We start from the raw sequence: 20,402 nt of genomic DNA, 5'->3' as shown, positions 1-20,402 counted from the left end.
GTATTATGATGATTATTATAACACTGCTTGTCTTTGCGTCAGAACCCTTCTGCAACCTTGTTAAAGTCTGTGAGATACAAACTGGATGATCGTGTTGGTATTTTAACCCCGCTCCTCTGTGAAGCCAGACTGTGCTCTGACCACTGGGCTACCACGAGCGATAGCGGGGGCAGGGAACTGTAATGGCGGTTGTTACATAAGCTGCCATCTCCGGGAGTTTTACCGTTGGCAGGTCGCGGGGTCGCTGCCTCCCCCACCAAGTGCGTAGTTACGCCAGCTTATCGCACACCTCATCCGCTATAAGAAGCCCGCCCACCGGCACACAATTCGTACTTCCTCTGCGAGCAACATGAGGACTGCGACCGTTGTCGTCCTGTCACTGTTGGCAGCCCTTGCGGCCGCCGCGGTTGTACCGCACAGCGAGGGTAAGTCAGTCGCTCTTCCTACCACTACTATTTGTTCTCAGTGATTTTAACCATGACAGCCGAATTCTGGGAAGCCAGAAGCCGGTAGAACTCAGTTGATGTCAGCCCGCTAATGCTCTTGGGTCCAGATAGTGCCAACATTGGCGAGCTAAAATACAGTAGCCATGTGAACTGTAGGCGTTACGAGGCGATTGTTGTGCCAAACCAGTCAGCACATGCGTAATGTCAGCACTGCGTGATTGTAGCGCGGGTTATTCCCCCGCACTGCCTGTCCACCGTCGGCTTCAAACGTGCTCGAAATCGCTGGGTGGAGCTTGCTTTCTTCGTTCACCACTTCGCCCTACGAATTCTATCGGGTAGTTGTGAGCGGACTATACTTTCGCCATACTGAGTCACTCTGCTACTTGTTCACAGTCTCTCACTCGTACCAGCCTCTACGTAATTGTTGAAGCGACTCTTGAGTAAGCGGGTAGAGTGTTTAGCACTACCACCAGAGTAAGTACTGGTTAACTCAATTAGGGGGAAATCAACCCTTCATGGCCGGTTTTGCGTTACGTATTACGGAGAGATTTCCTTTTGCTATTCTGAGAACGTATGTTTGAAAACGAGGCATTCAACATATTACTTCGAGGCACATATGAATCGCAAAGGACCAGGACGAGAAAATTGGAGAGAGTATAGCTAAGACGGACGCATTAGGCAATTGACGATGGAATATGAAGTACCCTGCACCACATACACATGCATTAGGTAGCTTGCAGAGAACGCATGTAGACGAATACTGGACCTCTCATTATGAGGGACAGAGCAGTATCGAAGGCTACATCCGCATCTACATGTCTACTCTGCAGTTCACAGTGAGGATCCTGACGGATGGTTATTCTGACCGCTCCAGTCTCTAACGTCTAAATCTTTCCGTTGGAGCTCGTTATTTTATACGATGATCATATCTCCCTACACAAGGTAGGCGGCAATAATCTATTTTCGCCTTCAGAGGAAAAAATGAAACGATGGTATGACAATGTTGGCTGGAAGGCCCCATCTGGGGAAGTTCGACCACAAATGTAAGTCTTATTGTAGTCGACGCCACGTTAGGCGAATGGCGTGACGGTGATGAGGATGAAATGACGTTGAGGACAACTCAACACCCAGTCGACGAGCGGAGAAAATCCCCATCCTGGACGGGAATTTAACCCGGGCCCGTTGCATGGGAGGCAGGCATATTGCCACAAAGATAAGCAAGCGGACGCGTTCAGAGGAGAAAGTGTTGCTAATCTTTCGTGAGACGAAAGCGAAAAACACTTCGTGCCAATGATTGCCAGTCCAGCTCTCGTAATATATACGCGACAAATTCGCCCCTGTTTCGGGATACTACAAAACGAGCTGTCCTTCTTTAGTTTTTTCAATGTCCTCCCTCAACCTTATCTGGTAAGGATCCCATACAGCACAGCAATGTTCTGGCAGTGGGCGGACAAGCGTAGCGTAGGCTGTCTTTCGTAGCCCTTACGCTTTTTCTAAGCGTTCTGTCAATACACTCCAAAATCCTGCTGCAAATATAATGTATAACAGGGAGGCATTAGTATTAGTCTTTTTCGTGAATAATGTGAACGTAAACCTTCCATGAACAAAACAGAAAAATACAGCACTGAGCTGTCATCTTACACGACTCTTCTGCTCCTAAAACTAGTAAAATCCGTTTCTTCTGAAATCTTTGAATAATTCGTAGTAGCACTTACGTTTGCCATTGGAGCACATCAAGGAACTAGCGTCGCCAATAGTCAGAACACAAATTTAGTCAACCTTCACTTCCATAATTACTTAAGCACGTGGGACAAAAAAAAGTTATCACTCCCAGGAGATAACACGCACAAGCCATCGAACATCATATGCTGCATGCGTTGTCGTAAATTTTCATTTCCTTTGTAAACGAAATTATTAACGCTACTCAACAATGCCAGTCAGCGTAGTCATCAGGTGCTTGTTCACTGCTGATGACCACTGGCAGGTGACACAAATTGCAGTGTAAAATGTTTCTATGGCTGTTTCGTAAAAAATAAAAGATTATTTGATAATGGTGTAGGTAGACCATCTCGCTGCACTGTGGCTGACGTTTCGATGTTGGTCGTACTTCAGCTTTGGCGTCATTTATTGCTTTTCTACTGTTTGTCTGTGGGTAGTGTACATTGATATTTTGGGCCTGTAAAACTCATAAGCAACTTAACAGGAGCTGTAGGAATATTGTAGCTTTCGTTATGATTTGCATGAATGAACCTTTTTACCTAGATGTCAGGGGCCTTCACCGGTTTAGAAATTTCATATTTTTTCCTAGGTAAAGTTATTTGCCAACAGCTTTGAAATTCAATACACGCTTCAACACACAGGGCGGTCACAAACAGTGTGAAAAGCTTGTAAGGGTGTTGCTGGGCAGGCGGACCTGAGGTGCAATTGTTCAGAAAAAAATTCGATGCGTTGCGCCATTACCGAGTTATTTAGCACTGAATTACCAATGAGGTTGTCGTCCGCGCAAATTGAAGCAGTCTGCGTCGCCAAACGTGTTCTTCGTTTGGTTTCTTCCAACCGAGCAAATGTAGCTTTTGATCATCTAACTTAAATTTATTACTTCCGAAAAAGACATTTAAACTGGTAATTAGCATTTCATCAGGTGGTAACTCACGGATCAACAGATGTTTGCGCATTACACCATTTTAGCGCATGCATGTGCTTGAATCTTGCGCACTACGACATGATCGTCTATTCTAAATAACTGGTAAACACTACAACCTATCGTTTTTATTACCAGTCATTTGTCAGCACAGCCTCCGCCGTAAAGCACTTACAAGCTTTCCAGACCGTTTCTGACCTGCCAACATAAGGATTTCTTCAGCACAAAACATACTTAAAGCGTGTACAATTACACCAACCAAAACAGATATACGAAATAAATGGTGTTTTTACGATGGACGCACATAAACAACTTCACCAAGTAAGTATCGAAACATTTGTTACATAACAAATGATTCCAGCGGGCAGATGAAGTAAATATTACCTTCTCTCGCTCGCATTGTCTAACCTTCTCATCCTTTGTTAATGTGCGTTGTAGCCTGAGCCGATTTTGAGGAAAGATGCATAATATAGTAAGTGAATAAACGTCAGTGAATTAGATGTAAAAGAGAAACCATCGTTGAGACACCTATGAACTTTGCATTCAGCAAACCTCGTATGCGTATTGTTATAAGCGGACCTACGCTGTTCTGCAAGTGCCTATGTAAGTAAATAGGAATCGAAATGATGAATAAAAATGCATTAAGGAAAGAGAAAATTTCCTGTATGTTGGTGTGAAGTTGGACACCTTACTTCTCCTCCTTGGGCGTAAGAAATCGTTTAAAGACAAATATAAAATTATAGTCAACGTACAAGCTACAGTCGCATGTTGAGCTTGTATCACACACAAACACACACACACACACACTATATATATATATATATATATATATATATATATATATATATATATATATATATATATATATACTGTGTAGAGTAAACGTGCAATCCTCCCTATAGCAATTTTGTTGTGGTCTCACCACCTGAATGATTCCTATTGTATCTAATGTTTTTTTTTATTGTTATTCCAGCCGGTAAGGAACTTCTGGAGAAACAGAACAAGATTTTGGCGCTCTTCTACCACGTACAGCAGCCATCACTCATCAAAGAAGAACAGGAAATTGCAAAGACCTACAAACCTATTGAACATGTCGACAACTACCAGGTATAAATACGTGACGTTACAAACCCGGATCCGATTTCTTGGACGGCCAGACAACTGTAGCGAACTTTCGTTTTTTTTTTTTTTATCTTTACAGTTCAAGGAGAAGGTCGAAGTTTTCTGGAAGTACTACGTCGACGTTGGCTTCCTGCCCAAAGGGGAAGTGTTCTCCATCTACTACCAGAAGCACTACTACCAGGCCCGGGCAGTGTTTGAGCTGTTCTACTTCGCCAAGGACTTTGAGACGTTCATCAAGGTACGTGCGCTACGACACAAAATACTACTCAGTTTTGATTTTTTCATTTTGCGTTGAACCGGCAAGTTATTAGCAAACGTTCCTCTTAATTTTTGATCATACCTATGTATTTGCTAATAATAACATACTTTCAATTTTTTTCGTTGGCAATTTTTTCTTCGTCTTATTTGCGTAACACCGACGTGAAGAAGCTTATCGTATAATATCCGTTCACCACTATGTCCAACATTAATATGTGGGAAACATTGAAGGCATGTTCAACTCACAATGTGTATAATGTCTTCCATCTGGTCTCCAACATAGGCAGTCCTCATAAAGATGCCAAAACATCTGGGACGTTCACCCAAACCAAATTCCACAGATCTCAAAGTTCTTAATGAATCCAGAGCAAACGAAGTATCTTCTGTTAGCATTCGGAGGAAGATCATACATAACTTTTTACAACTAAGACATGAAAATTGTCATTGGCAAATCTGTCCTAAATCTGCCTACTTCACATCAATCTGCATGAAACTCACAAATAATCCGAAGAAATTAGGGCTCTGCGTTCCTGAGGAGACTCATCTATATTCCAGGCATTGGTTACATCGTTATGAAGGAATGCGCTGTGTAAAGTTAGATTGTGCACGAAGATACTGGTCGATTGTCTTCGTCTAAATTTTCACCTTCGTCTGGACACTAGGAAGTAAGTCGTAGTTAGCACTGCAGCTCCCCGAAACATTCCTCTGTATAACGAGTGTCCTTTTGATTCCAGACGGCCATTTGGGCGCGGGAGCACCTGAACGAGGCGCTGTTCGTCTACTCATTCACTGTCGCTGTGCTGCATCGCGAGGATACCAAGGATGTCACGCTGCCAGCTCCCTACGAGATCTACCCACAGCTCTTCGTCAACGCAGAGGTCATCCAGAAGGCATATGACGCCCAGCTACAAGGTGTGTACAAACAAACTATGTGCACGTGTCATTTCCGGAGCCACCACCAACTGTGCAAAGTAAATGGACAACCAGATCAACTATAAGAAAAATATTTAATCGAACGTAAATACTTAACCTCTAGTTTGTTGAGTACATATCCGCCCGTATAGGACTCAGGTAGTTGTTGTCCTTGTTATCGTGGTGCTGGTCTTACATCCGATGGCAGATATGATGCAGCTCTCCACTCTACTCTGTCCTCTGCAAACTTCTCCATTTCTGCAGAACTACTGCAACCCACATCCATACGAATCTTGGTCTCACTCAACAATTTTTACTTCTCTCCTCTCCCCTCCCCAAAATTACCCACCACCTATCAACTGCTTCACTCTTTTAATCGAGTTCTGGCCATAAATTTCATTTCTCCCATATTCGATCTGTCAATCTAATAATCGGCATTCTCTTCTTGTGCGAACTCTTTACAGTCCACAGTACATGCCAGTAAAAAACTACGCCCCAGAGAAATACGTTCCAGAAATGCTTCTCTCGTTGTTTCTGTCAGCATTTTCTATGCTCTCTGCTTCGCGCATCATCAACTACTTTTCAGCCCAGATAGCACAAATCATCTACTTACTTTTAGTGTCTCCTTTCGTTATGTAGATTCCTCAACATCGACTGCTGTAACTGACCACTTACCATTACCGTTGTTTTATTTTTGTTTTTATTGGTCTTATAAGTTCGCCTCAAGACACTTTCCATTCCAAGCCAGTTGACTTGTCATACAAAATTTATACGTTAACAGTATACCTCACAATTTTGCGTCTCTTCTCCCTGAATTTTAATTCCCTTTCAAATTTCTCTTTGATGTTATTCACAACATGATCAATACATCCACTGAACTCCTCCTGCGCCCACGTGAACTACAAGTACCCTTTCGGACTGACTTCTCTCTCAACCACTGTTATACTACCAAATAGCGCTGCAGATCGCTATTGCTTCATGTGCAGCGAAGCCCCTTGCAGCTCAAATAGACTTTTAAATGGATGTGATCGCTTAATCACGTTGTTGTATAAATCAACGATTCGCCCCCAGCCGCAAACGACCTTCATCATGGTGATGGAAATGTAATGATGTAAATGTAATATTAATGAAGTGGCCAATACGTTGCTCTGTATAATAACAAAATCGCATGGACACGTCCAGAAATAACGTGTTAGCATATGTACCAAATTTCGCTGCCATACGATAATTACAACCCACAATGGACATCAACAAGTAGCTGCACTTTCATTATAGCAACACGTTACATCACACAATCGCTAATCAAAACTACGTGTTCCGTTCTGCAGGTCAAGTCAGCTCTAAGGAGGCTCCTTACATATTCTACTCCAACCACAGCGGCTACCCCGTGCCGAGCAACCCCGAGCAGTTGGTTTCCTACTTTACCGAAGACGTCGGCCTCAACTCCTTCTACGCATACCTGAGCTACAAGTACCCCTTCTGGCTGAACCCCGCCAACTACAGCCTTCCCGAGTACAAGTACCGCGGCGAGAGCTTCTTCTTCGTCCTGCAGCAGCTCCTGGCTCGCTACTACCTGGAGAGGCTGTCCAACCACTTGCCTGACGTCAAGGCCATCGACTACGACCACCCTGTGCTGGTACGTCCCATTTCGGCACCAGATTCACTTTCCTGCAACGACAGTGGAGAATCCACCTTCCGAACGACGACACTAAATTATGTATTATGTTTGCAGGTCGGCTACTACCCGGAGCTGAGGCTGCAGAATGGACTCGAGGCCCCAGCGCGCCCAGAGGGAGTCTTCCCCCGCAACGTCGACATCCTGTACGTGGAAGAGGTCAAGAACTACGAGAGGAGGATCCGCGACGGAATCGACTACGGCTACCTGTCAGGCGTAAGTGTGTCCTCGCAGATTTGTCTCTAATACGACTTCATAAAAAATGCGGCCATCATTAATGCTTATGTTTCTAAAACAACAGCACAACTACGAGAAGTACAACCTGAGAGAGAAGGACCTAACCAACATCCTTGGAAACATCGTCGAGGGCAACTACGAGAACATCAACTGGGAGTACTACGGCGCATACTTCAGGAACCTCATCTCCCTCTTCGGCCACATTGTCGACCCTGTTCACAAATACGGAGTATGTCCGCAAGATGTCCACTCTCTGACTTTACACTGGTCTTATTTGGATGCGAGAGTACATAACTTACTTCTGTTTTAGGTTCCTGCTAGCGTCCTTGAACTACCAGAAACCCAGCTGAGGGACCCACTCTTCTACAGGATCGCGAAGCGCGTTCTTTCCATCTTCTACCACTACAAGAACCTTCTGAAGCCTTACACTCACGAGGAGGTAAGTAATGAAACCTCTGATGTAAAAATATACCTTTTCTCGCAGAGTACTACATTAGTCGTGAACTAAACTGAATCTTCAATTTCAGCTGCTCCTGCCAGGCGTAACCGTTGAAGATATCACCTTCGACAAACTCGTCACATACTTCGACAGCTTCGACTTTGACATCAGCAACGCTCTGACCTTCTCCAAGCCTGAAGACGGTGATAAGTTCAAATTTGTGGCTCGCCAGGGTCGCCTGAACCACAAGCCGTTCTTCTACCACATCAAGGTTAAGAGCGACAAGGAAGTCGACTCCGTCGTCCGTGTCTTCATTGGTCCCAAGTACGACGCCCTCGGCCGCGAGCTCAGCCTGGAGGAGAGGAAGCAGTACTACGTTCTCCTGGACATCTTCAACCAGAAGCGTAAGTCATGATTGGAATAATTCTTACTGGAAACAGAATCCATATTCCTTTTAAGCAGATCTACGAAAAATAGAGCCAGATTAGGTGAGATTTTTGTCGATGGCATACCAGTCGCACATGTCAGCTTCGACGCATACTGTAATGATGATGTGGCATGTCACTCCATAATGTGCAAACAGAGGGTAACAGAGCACTGACATTATACAGGGTTTAATGGGTGTAAAGGTAGATATTTCTGTTACTAACTGAGGTCGGCACCTGAACAATATTACATCAGTATTTACATCATTTGCTGACACGTAATCATTGCTATTAACTAACTGCATGTTTTTAGGTCGGTTAGTACCTTCAATCACGTGTGGCAAGAGCAAGATAGTAATGCTTATTATCCCCTGGGCAGCTTGCCATGTGTTGAAGTGTGGTTGCATCGACACAAAACGGTTGGTCTATATTGACAGTTGTAATCTACTTAGTGGGGCAGTTACGATCATGCAGAGAACATCAGGTCGTAAAGTTTATGATGTGTTTGTAGGAGGACAGTTCGACACAGAGAGAAAAAAAACAATACGCAGATTTGTGTATGTATTAAGCCGCTACACTTAAAAATACCTGCAATTATACGGGTTACACTCTATATAATATATGAAATGTTGGGTATGACACTTTGTATATAATTTTTTTGGAATGTAGGTTTGTGGTGATACATTCATCTATAGCATATCCCAAGGTCTACGTGATGCTGTAACGTGACAGTTTGGTTGTGAGTTATCACAGTCAACGAATGTGAAAACAAATTCTTCGAGAAATTTTCCTAGTGATCTGTAGGGTGGCCAAAATTCTTGGTTGGCTTGAAAAGTGACATTTTTGGTTCTTGGATGTCAAAATTAAACCGAATGCTTCAGCTAGTCCCACTTTCTTCCCTAAATACCGAGAAAAAACACGAAAAGTTTGGTCCTTACGTCATTACACTCTGCAGTAATGGGCATCCAATCCAGTTTCCTGCCCAGTGGGGCCAACACATTAAAATTTACTCTTGGGCGATGCATATTCTTGACCAGACCGCTATGCGAAGAGATCTGTGGTCGATTTCTGGCTGGCTAGGAGATTTCTCTGATCAGGCTCCGTTGTCCTTATGTTCATATCCTAGTAACTGGCATTCCGTTATTGAGATGGCTGAATTGTTTCCTCCCGAATGCCAATAACATGTATCTTGCCCTATTAGAATCAGTTGATAACTGGTGCTGACCGTACCCTTCGTCTTTTGCAGTGGCAGTTGGTGAGAACGACATCAAGCGCAGCTCCCGAGACTTCTCGCTGTACGGCAAGGAGGCGCCGAGCTACTCGGACCTGCACCACTCGACCCTCGCCGCCATCAAGGGCGAGAGCAAGTTCTTCCTGGACGAGTTCCGCTCCCACTTCGGCTTCCCCCAGCGACTGGCGCTGCCCCGCGGGACCCGAAGCGGTCTGCCGCTCAGCGTCTTCGCCATCGTCACCCCCGCCGTCTCCCAGGAGAAGCACCCCATCCTGGAGCACGGCGACAACCACCCCGCCGGATTCCCGTTCGACAGGCGCGTCGTCGAGTTCGAGTTCGACGTGCCCAACGCGCACTTCGACGAGACGTTTGTCGTGCACCGCCGCGAGGAGGACATCAACACCACCGCCTGAACTGGCAGAGTTCCTCGAGCATCTCCATCAGACTGACCTACTTGCTCATCGACTATCACTCGCTCTTTTACATGCCTTTTTTACTTTTTCGAAAAATATAAAAATTTGAACCTAAAACACTGTGTCTTTGTTCTTTTACGTTCTCAATTACCAAGGAGAAGAATGTGTCATAACTGTAAGTTGGCCAATTGGATGAATGGACTGAGGGCAACAGAGGAAGTAAACCCAGCACCAGTATAGGGTGAAAAGCCGTGGCTATCGCCTGCAGGATAGAAAGTTAACCAGTGGTTTATGCGCCCACGAGAGCAGAAATCATGCACAGAGCTAAAAATCGCTAGACATTTTTCATAATTAAAACTGACATAGTCTTACATATAAACATGTAAATTACATATACTCATCACAAGAAAATAAAGCCGTATCAAATGGATCGGAGTACAGAACTGTAATACAACAGACAAAAATGGGTACCTCACAGAAATGTGTTCGTTGCATAACTGCGGCTGCATCCAAAGGCAAATGACTATCAGCCGATTCAGGTGATGGGTGTCATTCGCGCAACAGAGAGTTAAGAATCTATATAGAAAGGAACATCTTTCAATTAATCTAGTCAATAATCAGTCACTAATCACAGGAGAAACCATCCAAAAGCCTCCCCTGTGGCATCCACCTACCTATAGCTGCTTTGTTAACCTCACTAAATAATGAAATACTATGGACAGACACTTGTGTAAGTTTTTCTTCTTGTCTATGGCTCAAATTAGAACTATATTCGCTGGTGGGACGATATGCAAAAACGTCTCAATTAACACAAAACAAGAGATTGAGAATTTGTACCCCTTCGTTGAAAAATTTAAAAATGCTAATTACCTACTCTTTCTACAAATTGTCTGAATATCTAGATTCAAGGACTGAAAAGCCCTGCTAGGTACTGAAGGTACCCTCCGCCACACACCGTCAGGTGGCTTGCGGAGTATGCATGTAGATGTAGATGTAGGTCAAGGGCAAGTATCAGTCTTCGTTGTATGCGTGATGATAATGTGCTGTATATAGGACTCATTATTCACGGATGTAGGTAAATTTTCTCTGTGCAAAATACCTATCTAATTAAATTTTAAACTAATAATAGCAGATAAAAAGCAGATATCTACTATAACTGAGGACACACCAGCTTTCTTTGTGACTGGCTTGATAAAAGTCATTGCTGCCCCATATATATCAACATGTCCTACATCAGGCAATCAAGGCTAACCTAACCTACCCACTCCTTCCCAGCTGAAGGCTCCAATCAATCTTCCTGCGGCATACCTGGAATCCTACTCACTCAGTGACGTCCTTGTCCTGTTTCATCCAAGCCCTATACACATTCTTCGTATATAATATTCGTTTCAGTTTTGTTCTATGGATATCGAAAAACCTCTATTATCCTTCATTACAGAACACGCATTGTTATCTTAATAATCAGTATCTTATCATCAGCGTCTCATCATATGCACTGAACAGGTATGTGTGAATGACATAAGAGCTGTTGTTGGTACGACTGCTGCGATGGCGCCACCAATAAGGGTAAACCAATACTATGTGACTGGGAAGTGGAGAACATTGGCATTTTTGGCACTGTAGGTCATGGTAAAACTATGTCCTTTATTCAGTGCTTTAATTTTAGTTTTGATAATCGCACCATTTTGAATTTCGACGACACAATGTCCTCAGAGTGCACCTAGCACCAGACGCCAACCAGCTCAACCAGTGTGGCGTCGGTAGAAGCGGTGGCGTTAATTCCGGAGTCACTGAGATTTGAAGACAAACGCATGGCACAATCGACTTTGCTCTGAAACAGAGGTATGAACAAGTAATGTGATCTACAGAACGCCTTCAAGTTCGTTCTCCCTCCGACTATCAGCAACACTGCCTGAGAGCCTACTTAAAACACACCAAATAACAAGATAGAGACAACAAACAGTTTATGGACTGGATGAACAATATATTGACTGATGTCAGTTAATTGAGCACCTAAAAGGAAGTAAATTTGCGACATAATTGAATATTGAAAGACATGGCAAACAACACACTTCAACTCGACATCATACATAATGTATAATGCAGACTGAAGAGATGAGTGAAAATTTGTACCAAGGCCAGGTATTAAACCTGGGTCTCCTACTCACTATGTAAGTGGGTTGCCCCCGTGTTGGCAGCACTGTGTAGCGCTTTGCATTGGATCTCTAACAGCGCTTTCTTTGTAAGAGACTCTGCGGCTGGTTTGACTCGTTGTTGGAAGATAATCGCCTGTGGTGTTGGGCAGTTGGAAGTTAGTCGCCTGCAGTAATGGAAGTACTGTTGGGCAGTTGGATGTGAACAGCCAGCAGTGATGGATGTCAGATGTGAGAATTTACATTGATGAAGGGTACAGGTCTGAAGTGTTAGCATAGGCTAACGATCTGGAAGTATCTGACAAGGTGATTGTATAATATTCATGATTATATAGCTTTGTACTGGACGTCAATGAAGATTTATTTTCGTGTTTGAGCTGGATGGGACATTATTAAGGTAAAGAAATACGTTATTTGGTTTGCAACAAAATCTTTCCTTTGCATACCATATACCTATTAGCAGTTAGTGACTTAAGCACTTAGAATCTTTGGTCTTTCTACATTATACGTGTCAGAAATACACTAAAACGAACACTTAAACAATACATACAAAGAAAACTATATAGTATGGACCCAGAATTGGGCAACATTGATAGCATTGGGTGCTGCAGACGTTAAATCTGTAAGTTGACTGTTTAGGTTTTTATGTTGGTAACGCCACATAACGCTGTATATGAAAATCACTGACTCTGCTGTGTAAAGTCTGTGGGTGGTTTGCATTGTTGGAATATTTGCTACTGTGGTGTTGGGCAGTTGAATGTGAACAGAGCATAGGGTTGGCAGTTGGAGGTGAGCCGCCAGCAGTGGCGGATGTGGGGAGAGAGATGGCAGAATTTTGAGAGCAGACGATCTGGACGTGTGTTCATCAGAAATAGTGAATTTGTAACACTGGATATACTGAACTGATATGTATATGGTGACTTTTGAACATCATTAATGTAAATACATGGTTTGTTCTATGTCAAAATCTTTCATTTGCTAACTATGCCTATCAGTAGTTAGTTCCTTCAGTAGTTAGAATCTTTTATTTAGCTGGCAGTATTGGCGCTTGCTGTATTGCAGTAGTTCGAGTAACAAAGGTTTTTGTGAGGTAAGTGAATCATGAAACTTATAGGTTATTGTTAGTCAGGACCATTCTTTTGTAGGGATTATTGAAAGTGAAACTGAGTTGCGCTAAAAATATTGTGTGTCAGTTTAATGTTGAATAGAATAAGTAAAGAGCGCAATGTCTGAGTACGTTTAGTACTGCTCAGCTGTTTGAGGTTTCCCAGCACAGTCATTCAAAATTTTTTTAAAGGGGAGGTTTCATATGGCGACCCTGCCAGGATTCGAACCTGGAATCTTCTGATTTTTTCTTGTAGTTTGTGCAATTAGTGTAGCTATTGTTTATTGGTAGAGTGCAATAGTAGAGAGAATTCCCTTTTTAGTTGTAGTTTTTCATTGTTGTACAGTAAAACAGTTGTGGCATGCATGTAGATTTGCACCAAGTATTTCGCTACTGACCTTGCAATTAACTAGATATTATTTTCAGTGCTATGTTAATGTGTTTTCTTATTTTTGCTCTTCAAATTGTGATTTTCTTTTTATCACGTGAAGTACATGATAGTTATGGCGTGTGAAAAACGTAACACTAGCCTCCAAAGTAAACTGAGACATGATGGTGACGAGGAGCATAGCCTATCAGCACCACCATGTAATGAATTAACAGACATTCAAAGTAGTAATTCGGTAACTGTGCATAGGGAAGTGGAGCAGGCGGCAAATCATGGTGTAGACAGCGAAACAATTAGTGAACAGGGAAGTATTAGCGATGATCGGTTGGCAACAGCTCGCCTCAGGAATCCGAAATGACAGGACACAATCTTGTCACACACACAATTTCTGCTTTTCAAAATGCGAATATTGCCGGTTTAAATGCACTGCCGAATAGCACTGAGGAACATGTTTCAGACACCAGCGCATTGTTATTACAGTTAATGCAACAAATGGGACAAAGGCTTCAAAAGTTAGACACAACGGTTGAACAAAATCGGAAACAAATGGGACAAAAGCTTCAAAAGTTAGACAGAATGGAACAAAATCTTCAAAAGTTAGACACCATGCTTGAACAAACGCGTGAAGGTTTAACTGCTGAGTTACTTAAAATCGAATCGAAACTTCAAAATGTCTCTAATGACGTAAAAACATAAATTTGTGAGCATTTTCAACCAATTTTTTCGCGTCATGAAAATGTTACAGAATCACGAAGCAGCCATAAAGGAACTGAAAACTATTGTTCATGAAAACCACGATACCTTGCAAGCTAAAATTGACTCAGTTGCATCTATCGATTTGGTTACGCAACTTGCAAAAACTCAAGAAAACTTAAAGGACACAGTCGATACGTTTTCAACACAGATGGACACTATGAAACTTGGTTCAGAAAAACACACTGAGGAAATTAGTTGATTATCGGAGAAAGTAGCCGAACTTTCGGATCAGTTCACTAACTTATCTGCTATGGTAGATGATGATCTAAAAGACACAAGACCCGTAGCCTTCACTGACACAGAAGAGTACGAACAAATTAAGAAATTTAAACAAAATCAAAATGAAATTAATATTCAACACAAAAGAGAAATCCGGGAAGTACAAGATCAGTTGGCACAAGTAATACAAGAATTACATATTTCAGAGGACCCTCGCGCTCCAACACGGGAAGAGGGACTTAGAAATACGGAAAAGCCTCAAAATAATAACACAAGGCATTTCGGAAATTATGAAAGAAATTGGCAAGGTGCTCTGAATTTTGAGATGGAGCCGCCGACACGACGTAACAATGACCGATATGCGACTCGCCGACACGATGACTTTGACTATAAGCTGTTCATTACTACACATAAATTCAAAACGTTTAAGAATTCGGACAACGATATTCATCCACAAGCATGGCTTCATCAATTCTCTCATTGTTTTCCTCCCAATTGGTCATTAAGAGCACAGATTAGAATTTATGTGTGGCTACTTAGAGAATGAACCAGCTGTAAGTATGCGATCGGTCATTCGCGACTGTCACAGTGAAGGAGAATTTTATCATGCCTTCCTCTCAGCATATTGGTCTCAAGCTACGCAAGATCGAGTACAACATAGTATCATAATGGTGAAACATTTCGAACAATCTGAATTTTCCTGTATTGTGAAATATTTTGAAGACATGTTGCATAAGAAGCAGTATCTGCAAACCCATACAGCCCCTCAGAACTCATCCACATTTGCTTAATCAAATGGTCTGAATATTTACGACATATTATTTTGGCAGGATTGACACCAGTTCATCAAATTAAGTAACTTGTAAGCATTCATTTCTCTGCACACGTTTCTGTTGGTCATGCTACATGCACAATATATGAGAAGTTGGGGCTGTTAGAGTTTGAATGTGTGTTAATAATTCAGCAAGGGACTGGTTAACAGCATTGCTGGTTGTAAGGGTAATTCCAAACTCTTCGTGAGTGCACAAGTGGTGGTTTATGGACTTGCTATATTGTCAGCAAGACTCTTCGATGATGATTGTGCACCTGCACAGTCGCAACAGATAGCTGCTGGCCGTCTCTACAAGGACTACAGTGTGTCTGCTCTGTGAAGACCTACCTACCAATATTCTTCAAAACATCGACTGACTCTTCTGTGGGTTTGTTCTGTTGTGGTCCATTACCTATCTGCACGTCAAGAGACACCACTGTCTTTCCGTTGGAAGGACAACACTACTTCTTCAAGACTGCATGGAAATCCACTACTTCCGTGTGCTCTTCATTTACTGCTCAGACTTTGAGAAAAAAATAACTGTAATTACTTTTGTGATGAATGATCAGGACTGTCTTTATGAGAACATTTTTTGCTTTTGACTAACATTGCATCAATAAGGGTGTGCAATTGGTATCTTTGTTATTGTAATTATGAAAAATTTTATCAAATCATTATTGGCCACTGCCCAAAACAATGTGTAAAATTTTTTGTGGGGAGCATGGGGGCTTAGGTTCTTATGTTGGTAACGCCACGTAGCTCTCTATTTGAAAAACACTGACTGTGCTGTGTGCAGTCTGTGGCTGGTTTGCATTGTTGTTGGCTATTGTAGTGTTGGGCAGTTGGCTGTTAACAGCGCGTAGCGTTGCGCAGATGGAGGTGAGCCGCCTTGTTCCTTGTAGGTCATAGTGAATCAGTGTCGTCGTTAACTGCCATCTGCTTCACGTCTGCTGTGCAGCGAGCTACCATAATTTAAGTATTAACTGTATTTTTCTTACTTGTCACTTCTTCTTCCGTGTGTATTTGCTTTTAGGAAGCTTTAGTTGTCTGGTGCTATTAATAGTGTTCCATAGATTTCGTGTTTGTTTTGAATACAGTCATTGAGAGTCCCTTTAGTCAGCCACAGTGCCAGTAGAGTCAGTGTCGTCGTAACTGCTGTCTGCTTCACGTCTGCTGTGCTGCGAGCTACCTTAATTTAATTATTAACTGTATTTTGCTTACTTGTCACTTCTTCTTCCGTGTGTATTTGCTTTTAGGAAGCTTTAATTGTCGGGTGCTATTAATAGTGTTCCATAGATTTCGTGTTTGTTTTGAATACAGTCAGAATCCCTTTAGTCAACCATAGTGCCAGTAGTGCTAGTGTTTGTTTTCAATACAGTCCAGAGACAGGTACTGCTATTTTCATTGTTTTTTACAAGAAGTGGCTAGCAACCACAGTTTAGTGAGTAAACAGCCGCCTTTAGTGAATTAGCAGTCTAGTTAAAGGTTGATTAACTCTCTTCAGTAAATGGATTCCTTAGGATGGATAGGATGTGTGACTGCTGTGTACGGACGCAGGAGGTGCTGGCCACTGTTCGCGAACAGCTGAGCATGTTGATGGCCGCGGTCAGCCGTCTTCAGGCTGCTGCCTCGGAGTGTAGCGGCAGTGGGGAGTCTGGTGCGTCGCAAGGTACACCCCAGGTGTTACATGCTTCACCCACTCTCCCTGCTGTCGAGACATCTTCGCGGGTACCGGGCGCGGTTGGGCCACCCTCTCCCCAAGGGGAGTGGCGGGTTCAGCGGCGTTCGCGGCGCACGAGGCGGAGGGTCAATATGGAGGCTGGCCGTGTGGCATCGCCCGCTCTGCCTGTGAGTGGACAGGTGGCTGCTCCTCCAGCAAGGTCCGAGCAGGCACACGGGGGGAGGGGTTTATTAGTTATTGGGAGCTCCAACGTTAGGCGGGTGATGGAGCCCCTTAGGGAAATAGCGGGAAGGTCGGGGAAGAAGGCCAGTGTTCACTCTGTCTGCTTGCCGGGGGGTCTCACCCGAGATGTGGAGGAGGCCCTACCGGCGGCGATAGAGAGCACTGGGTGCACCCGACTGTAAATTATGGCTCATGTCGGCACCAATGACTCCTGCCGTCTGGGTTCAGAGGTCATCCTCAGTTCGTACAGGCGGTTGGCGGAATTGGTGAAGGCGGAAAGCCTCGCTCGCGGGGTAGAATCAGAGCTAACTATTTCTAGTATCATTCCCACAACCGATCGCGATCCTCTGGTTTGGAGCCGAGTGGAAGGCTTAAACCAGAGGCTCAGACGATTCTGCGGAGATCTGGGGTGCAAATTTCTCGACCTCCGCTATCGGGTGGAGAAATGTAGGGTCCCCCTGAATAGGTCAGGCGTGCACTACACGCCGGAAGAGGCTACAAGGGTAGCGGAGTACTTGTGGAGTGCACATGGGGGTTTTTTAGGTTAGAGAATCCCCTCCCTAGGCCCAACAAGACGCCTCCTGAGACGCGGCAAGGTAGGAGTAGGCAAAATGCGACAGGGAATAACAATATTAATGTGCTAATAGTAAACTGCAGTAGCGTCTATAGAAAGGTCCCAGAACTGCTCTCATTAATAAACGGTCACAACGCCCATATAGTACTAGGGACAGAAAGTTGGCTGAAACGAGACGTAAACAGTAATGAAATCGTAAACTCAGATTGGAATGTATACCGCAGAGACAGGCTGGACAGTGAAGGGGGAGGCGTGTTTATAGCAATAAGAAGTGCAATAGTATCAAAGGAAATTGACGGAGATCCGAAACGTGAAATGGTTTGGGTGAAGGTCACGGTTAAAGCAGGCTCAGACATGGTAATTGGATGTCTCTATAGGCGCCCTGGCTCAGCAGCTGTTGTGGCTGAGCACCTGAAGGATAATTTGGAAAATATTTCGAGTAGATTTCCCCACCATGTTATAGTTCTGGGTGGAGATTTTAATTTGCCGGATATAGACTGGGAGACTCAAACCTTCATAACGGGTGGCAGGGACAAAGAATCCAGTGAATTTTTTTTAAGTGCTTTATCGGAAAACTACCTTGAGCAGTTATACAGAGAACCGACTCGTGGCGATAACATATTAGACCTTCTGGTGACAAACAGACCCGAACTATTTGAAAAAGTTAACGCAGAACAGGGAATCAGCGATCATAAAGCGGTTACGGCATCGATGATTTCAGCCGTAAATAGGAATATTAAAATGGGTAGGAAGATTTTTCTGTTTAGAAAAAGTGACAAAAAGCAGATTTCAGAGTACCTGTTAGCTCAACACAAAAGTTTTGTCTCAAGTACAGATAGTGTTGAGGATCAGTGGACAAAGTTCAAAACCGTCATACATTATGCGTTAGATGAGTATGTGCCAAGCAAGATCGTAAGAGATGGAAAAGAGCCACCGTGGTACAACAACCGAGTTAGAAAACTGCTGCGGAAGCAAAGGGAACTTCACAGCAAACATAAACATAGCCAAAGCCTTGCAGACAAACAAAAATTACGCGAAGCGAAATGTAGTGTGAGGAGGGCTATGCGAGAGGCGTTCAATGAATTCGAAAGTAAAGTTCTATGTATTGACTTGGCAGAAAATCCTAAGAAATTTTGGTCTTATGTCAAAGCGGTAGGTGGATCAAAACAAAATGTCCAGACACTCTGTGATCAAAATGGTACTGAAACAGAGGATGACAGACTAAAGGCCGAAATACTAAATGTCTTTTTCCAAAGTTGTTTCACAGAGGAAGATTGCACTGTAGTTCCTTCTCTAGATTGTCGCACAGATGACAAAATGGTAGATATCGAAATAGACGACAGAGGGATAGAGAAACAATTAAAATCGTTCAAAAGAGGAAAAGCCTCTGGACCTGATGGGATACCAGTTCAATTTTACACAGAGTACGCGAATGAACTTGCCCCCCTTCTTGCAGCGGTGTACCGTAGGTCTCTAGAAGAGCGTAGCGTTCCAAAGGATTGGATAAGGGCACAGGTCATCCCCGTTTTCAAGAAGGGACGTCGAACAGATGTGCAGAACTATAGACCTATATCTCTAATGTCGATCAGTTGTAGAATTTTGGAACACGTATTGTGTTCGAGTATAATGACTTTTCTGGAGACTAGAAATCTACTCTGTAGGAATCAGCATGGGTTTCGAAAAAGACGGTCATGTGAAACCCAGCTCGCGCTATTCGACCACGAGACTCAGAGGGCCGTAGACACGGGTTCCCATGTAGATGCCGTGTTTCTTGACTTCCGCAAGACGTTCGATACAGTTCCCCACAGTCGTTTAATGAACAAAGTAAGAGCATCTGGACTATCAGACCAATTGTGTGATTGGATTGAGGAGTTCCTAGATAACAGGACGCAGCATGTCATTCTCAATGGAGAGAAGTCTTCCGAAGTAAGAGTGATTTCAGGTGTGCCGCAGGGGAGTGTCATAGGACCGTTGCTATTCACAATATACATAAATGACCTGGTGGATGATATCGGAAGTTCACTGAGGCTTTTTGCAGATGATGCTGTGGTGTATCGAGAGGTTGTAACAATGGAAAATTGTACTGAAATGCAGTAGGATCTGCAGCGAATTGACGCATGGTGCAGGGAATGGCAATTGAATCTCAATGTAGACAAATGTAATGAGCTGCGAATACACAGAAAGATAGATCCTTTATCATTTAGCTACAAAATAGCAGGTCAGTAACTGGAAGCAGTTAATACCATAAATTATCTGGGAGTACGCATTAGGAGTGATTTAAAATGGAATGATCGTATAATGTTGATCGTCGGTAAAGCAGATGCCAGACTGAGATTCATTGGAAGAATCTTAAGGAAATGCAATCCGAAAACAAAGGAAGTAGGTTACAGTACGCTTGTTCGCCCACTGCTTGAATACTGCTCAGCAGTGTGGGATCCGTACCAGATAGGGTTGATAGAAGACATAGAGAAGATCCAACGGAGAGCAGCGCGCTTCGTTACAGGATCATTTAGTAATCGCGAAAGCGTTACGGAGATGATAGATTAACTCCAGTGGAAGACTCTGCAGGAGAGACGCTCAGTAGCTCGGTACGGGCTTTTGTCAAAGTTTCGAGAACATACCTTCACCGAAGAGTCAAGCAGTATATTGCTCCCTCCTACGTAAATCTCGCGAAGAGACCATGAGGATAAAATC

At 43.4% G+C, this 20,402-nt stretch overlaps 1 protein-coding gene and 2 long non-coding RNA genes across 3 annotated transcripts in view; 1 reads left to right on the top strand and 2 right to left on the bottom strand.

Annotated features, from left to right (window-relative positions):
- Positions 1-266: 266 nt before the first annotated feature.
- LOC126161391 (hexamerin-like) lies at positions 267-9,916 on the top strand. Its single transcript, XM_049917171.1, has 10 exons — positions 267-425; positions 4,061-4,194; positions 4,289-4,447; positions 5,202-5,379; positions 6,708-7,015; positions 7,112-7,270; positions 7,356-7,520; positions 7,602-7,730; positions 7,819-8,134; positions 9,402-9,916. Exons 1-10 carry the CDS (start codon positions 350-352, stop codon positions 9,797-9,799), a joined length of 2,022 nt encoding a protein of 673 aa, XP_049773128.1. The 5' UTR covers positions 267-349; the 3' UTR covers positions 9,800-9,916.
- Positions 6,813-20,402, bottom strand: part of LOC126161395 (uncharacterized) — a 96,078-nt gene continuing 82,488 nt past the window's right edge. The window contains exon 2 of the long non-coding RNA XR_007534907.1: positions 6,813-6,952. This is a non-coding gene — a long non-coding RNA (uncharacterized LOC126161395). The remainder of the gene's footprint in view (positions 6,953-20,402) is intronic.
- The window catches only part of LOC126161397 (uncharacterized), a 45,963-nt gene continuing 33,800 nt past the window's right edge, over positions 8,240-20,402 (bottom strand). The window contains exon 2 of the long non-coding RNA XR_007534908.1: positions 8,240-9,481. This is a non-coding gene — a long non-coding RNA (uncharacterized LOC126161397). The remainder of the gene's footprint in view (positions 9,482-20,402) is intronic.

This window comes from Schistocerca cancellata, chromosome 2 (genome assembly GCF_023864275.1).
Source record: "Schistocerca cancellata isolate TAMUIC-IGC-003103 chromosome 2, iqSchCanc2.1, whole genome shotgun sequence".
Classification (NCBI taxonomy): domain Eukaryota; kingdom Metazoa; phylum Arthropoda; class Insecta; order Orthoptera; family Acrididae; genus Schistocerca; species Schistocerca cancellata.
This window is presented reverse-complemented; position numbering and strand designations above follow the sequence as displayed.

What these genes read in the sequence shown, in the direction of transcription:
- LOC126161391 (XM_049917171.1), top strand. Translation starts at nt 350, where the DNA reads ATGAGGACTGCGACCGTTGTCGTCCTGTCACTGTTGGCAGCCCTTGCG. An exon ending in ATATGACGCCCAGCTACAAG is followed by an intron (nt 5,380 to 6,707) that starts GTGTGTACAAAC and finishes TCCGTTCTGCAG; the next exon opens with GTCAAGTCAGCTCTAAGGAG. An exon ending in ACCCTGTTCACAAATACGGA is followed by an intron (nt 7,521 to 7,601) that starts GTATGTCCGCAA and finishes CTTCTGTTTTAG; the next exon opens with GTTCCTGCTAGCGTCCTTGA.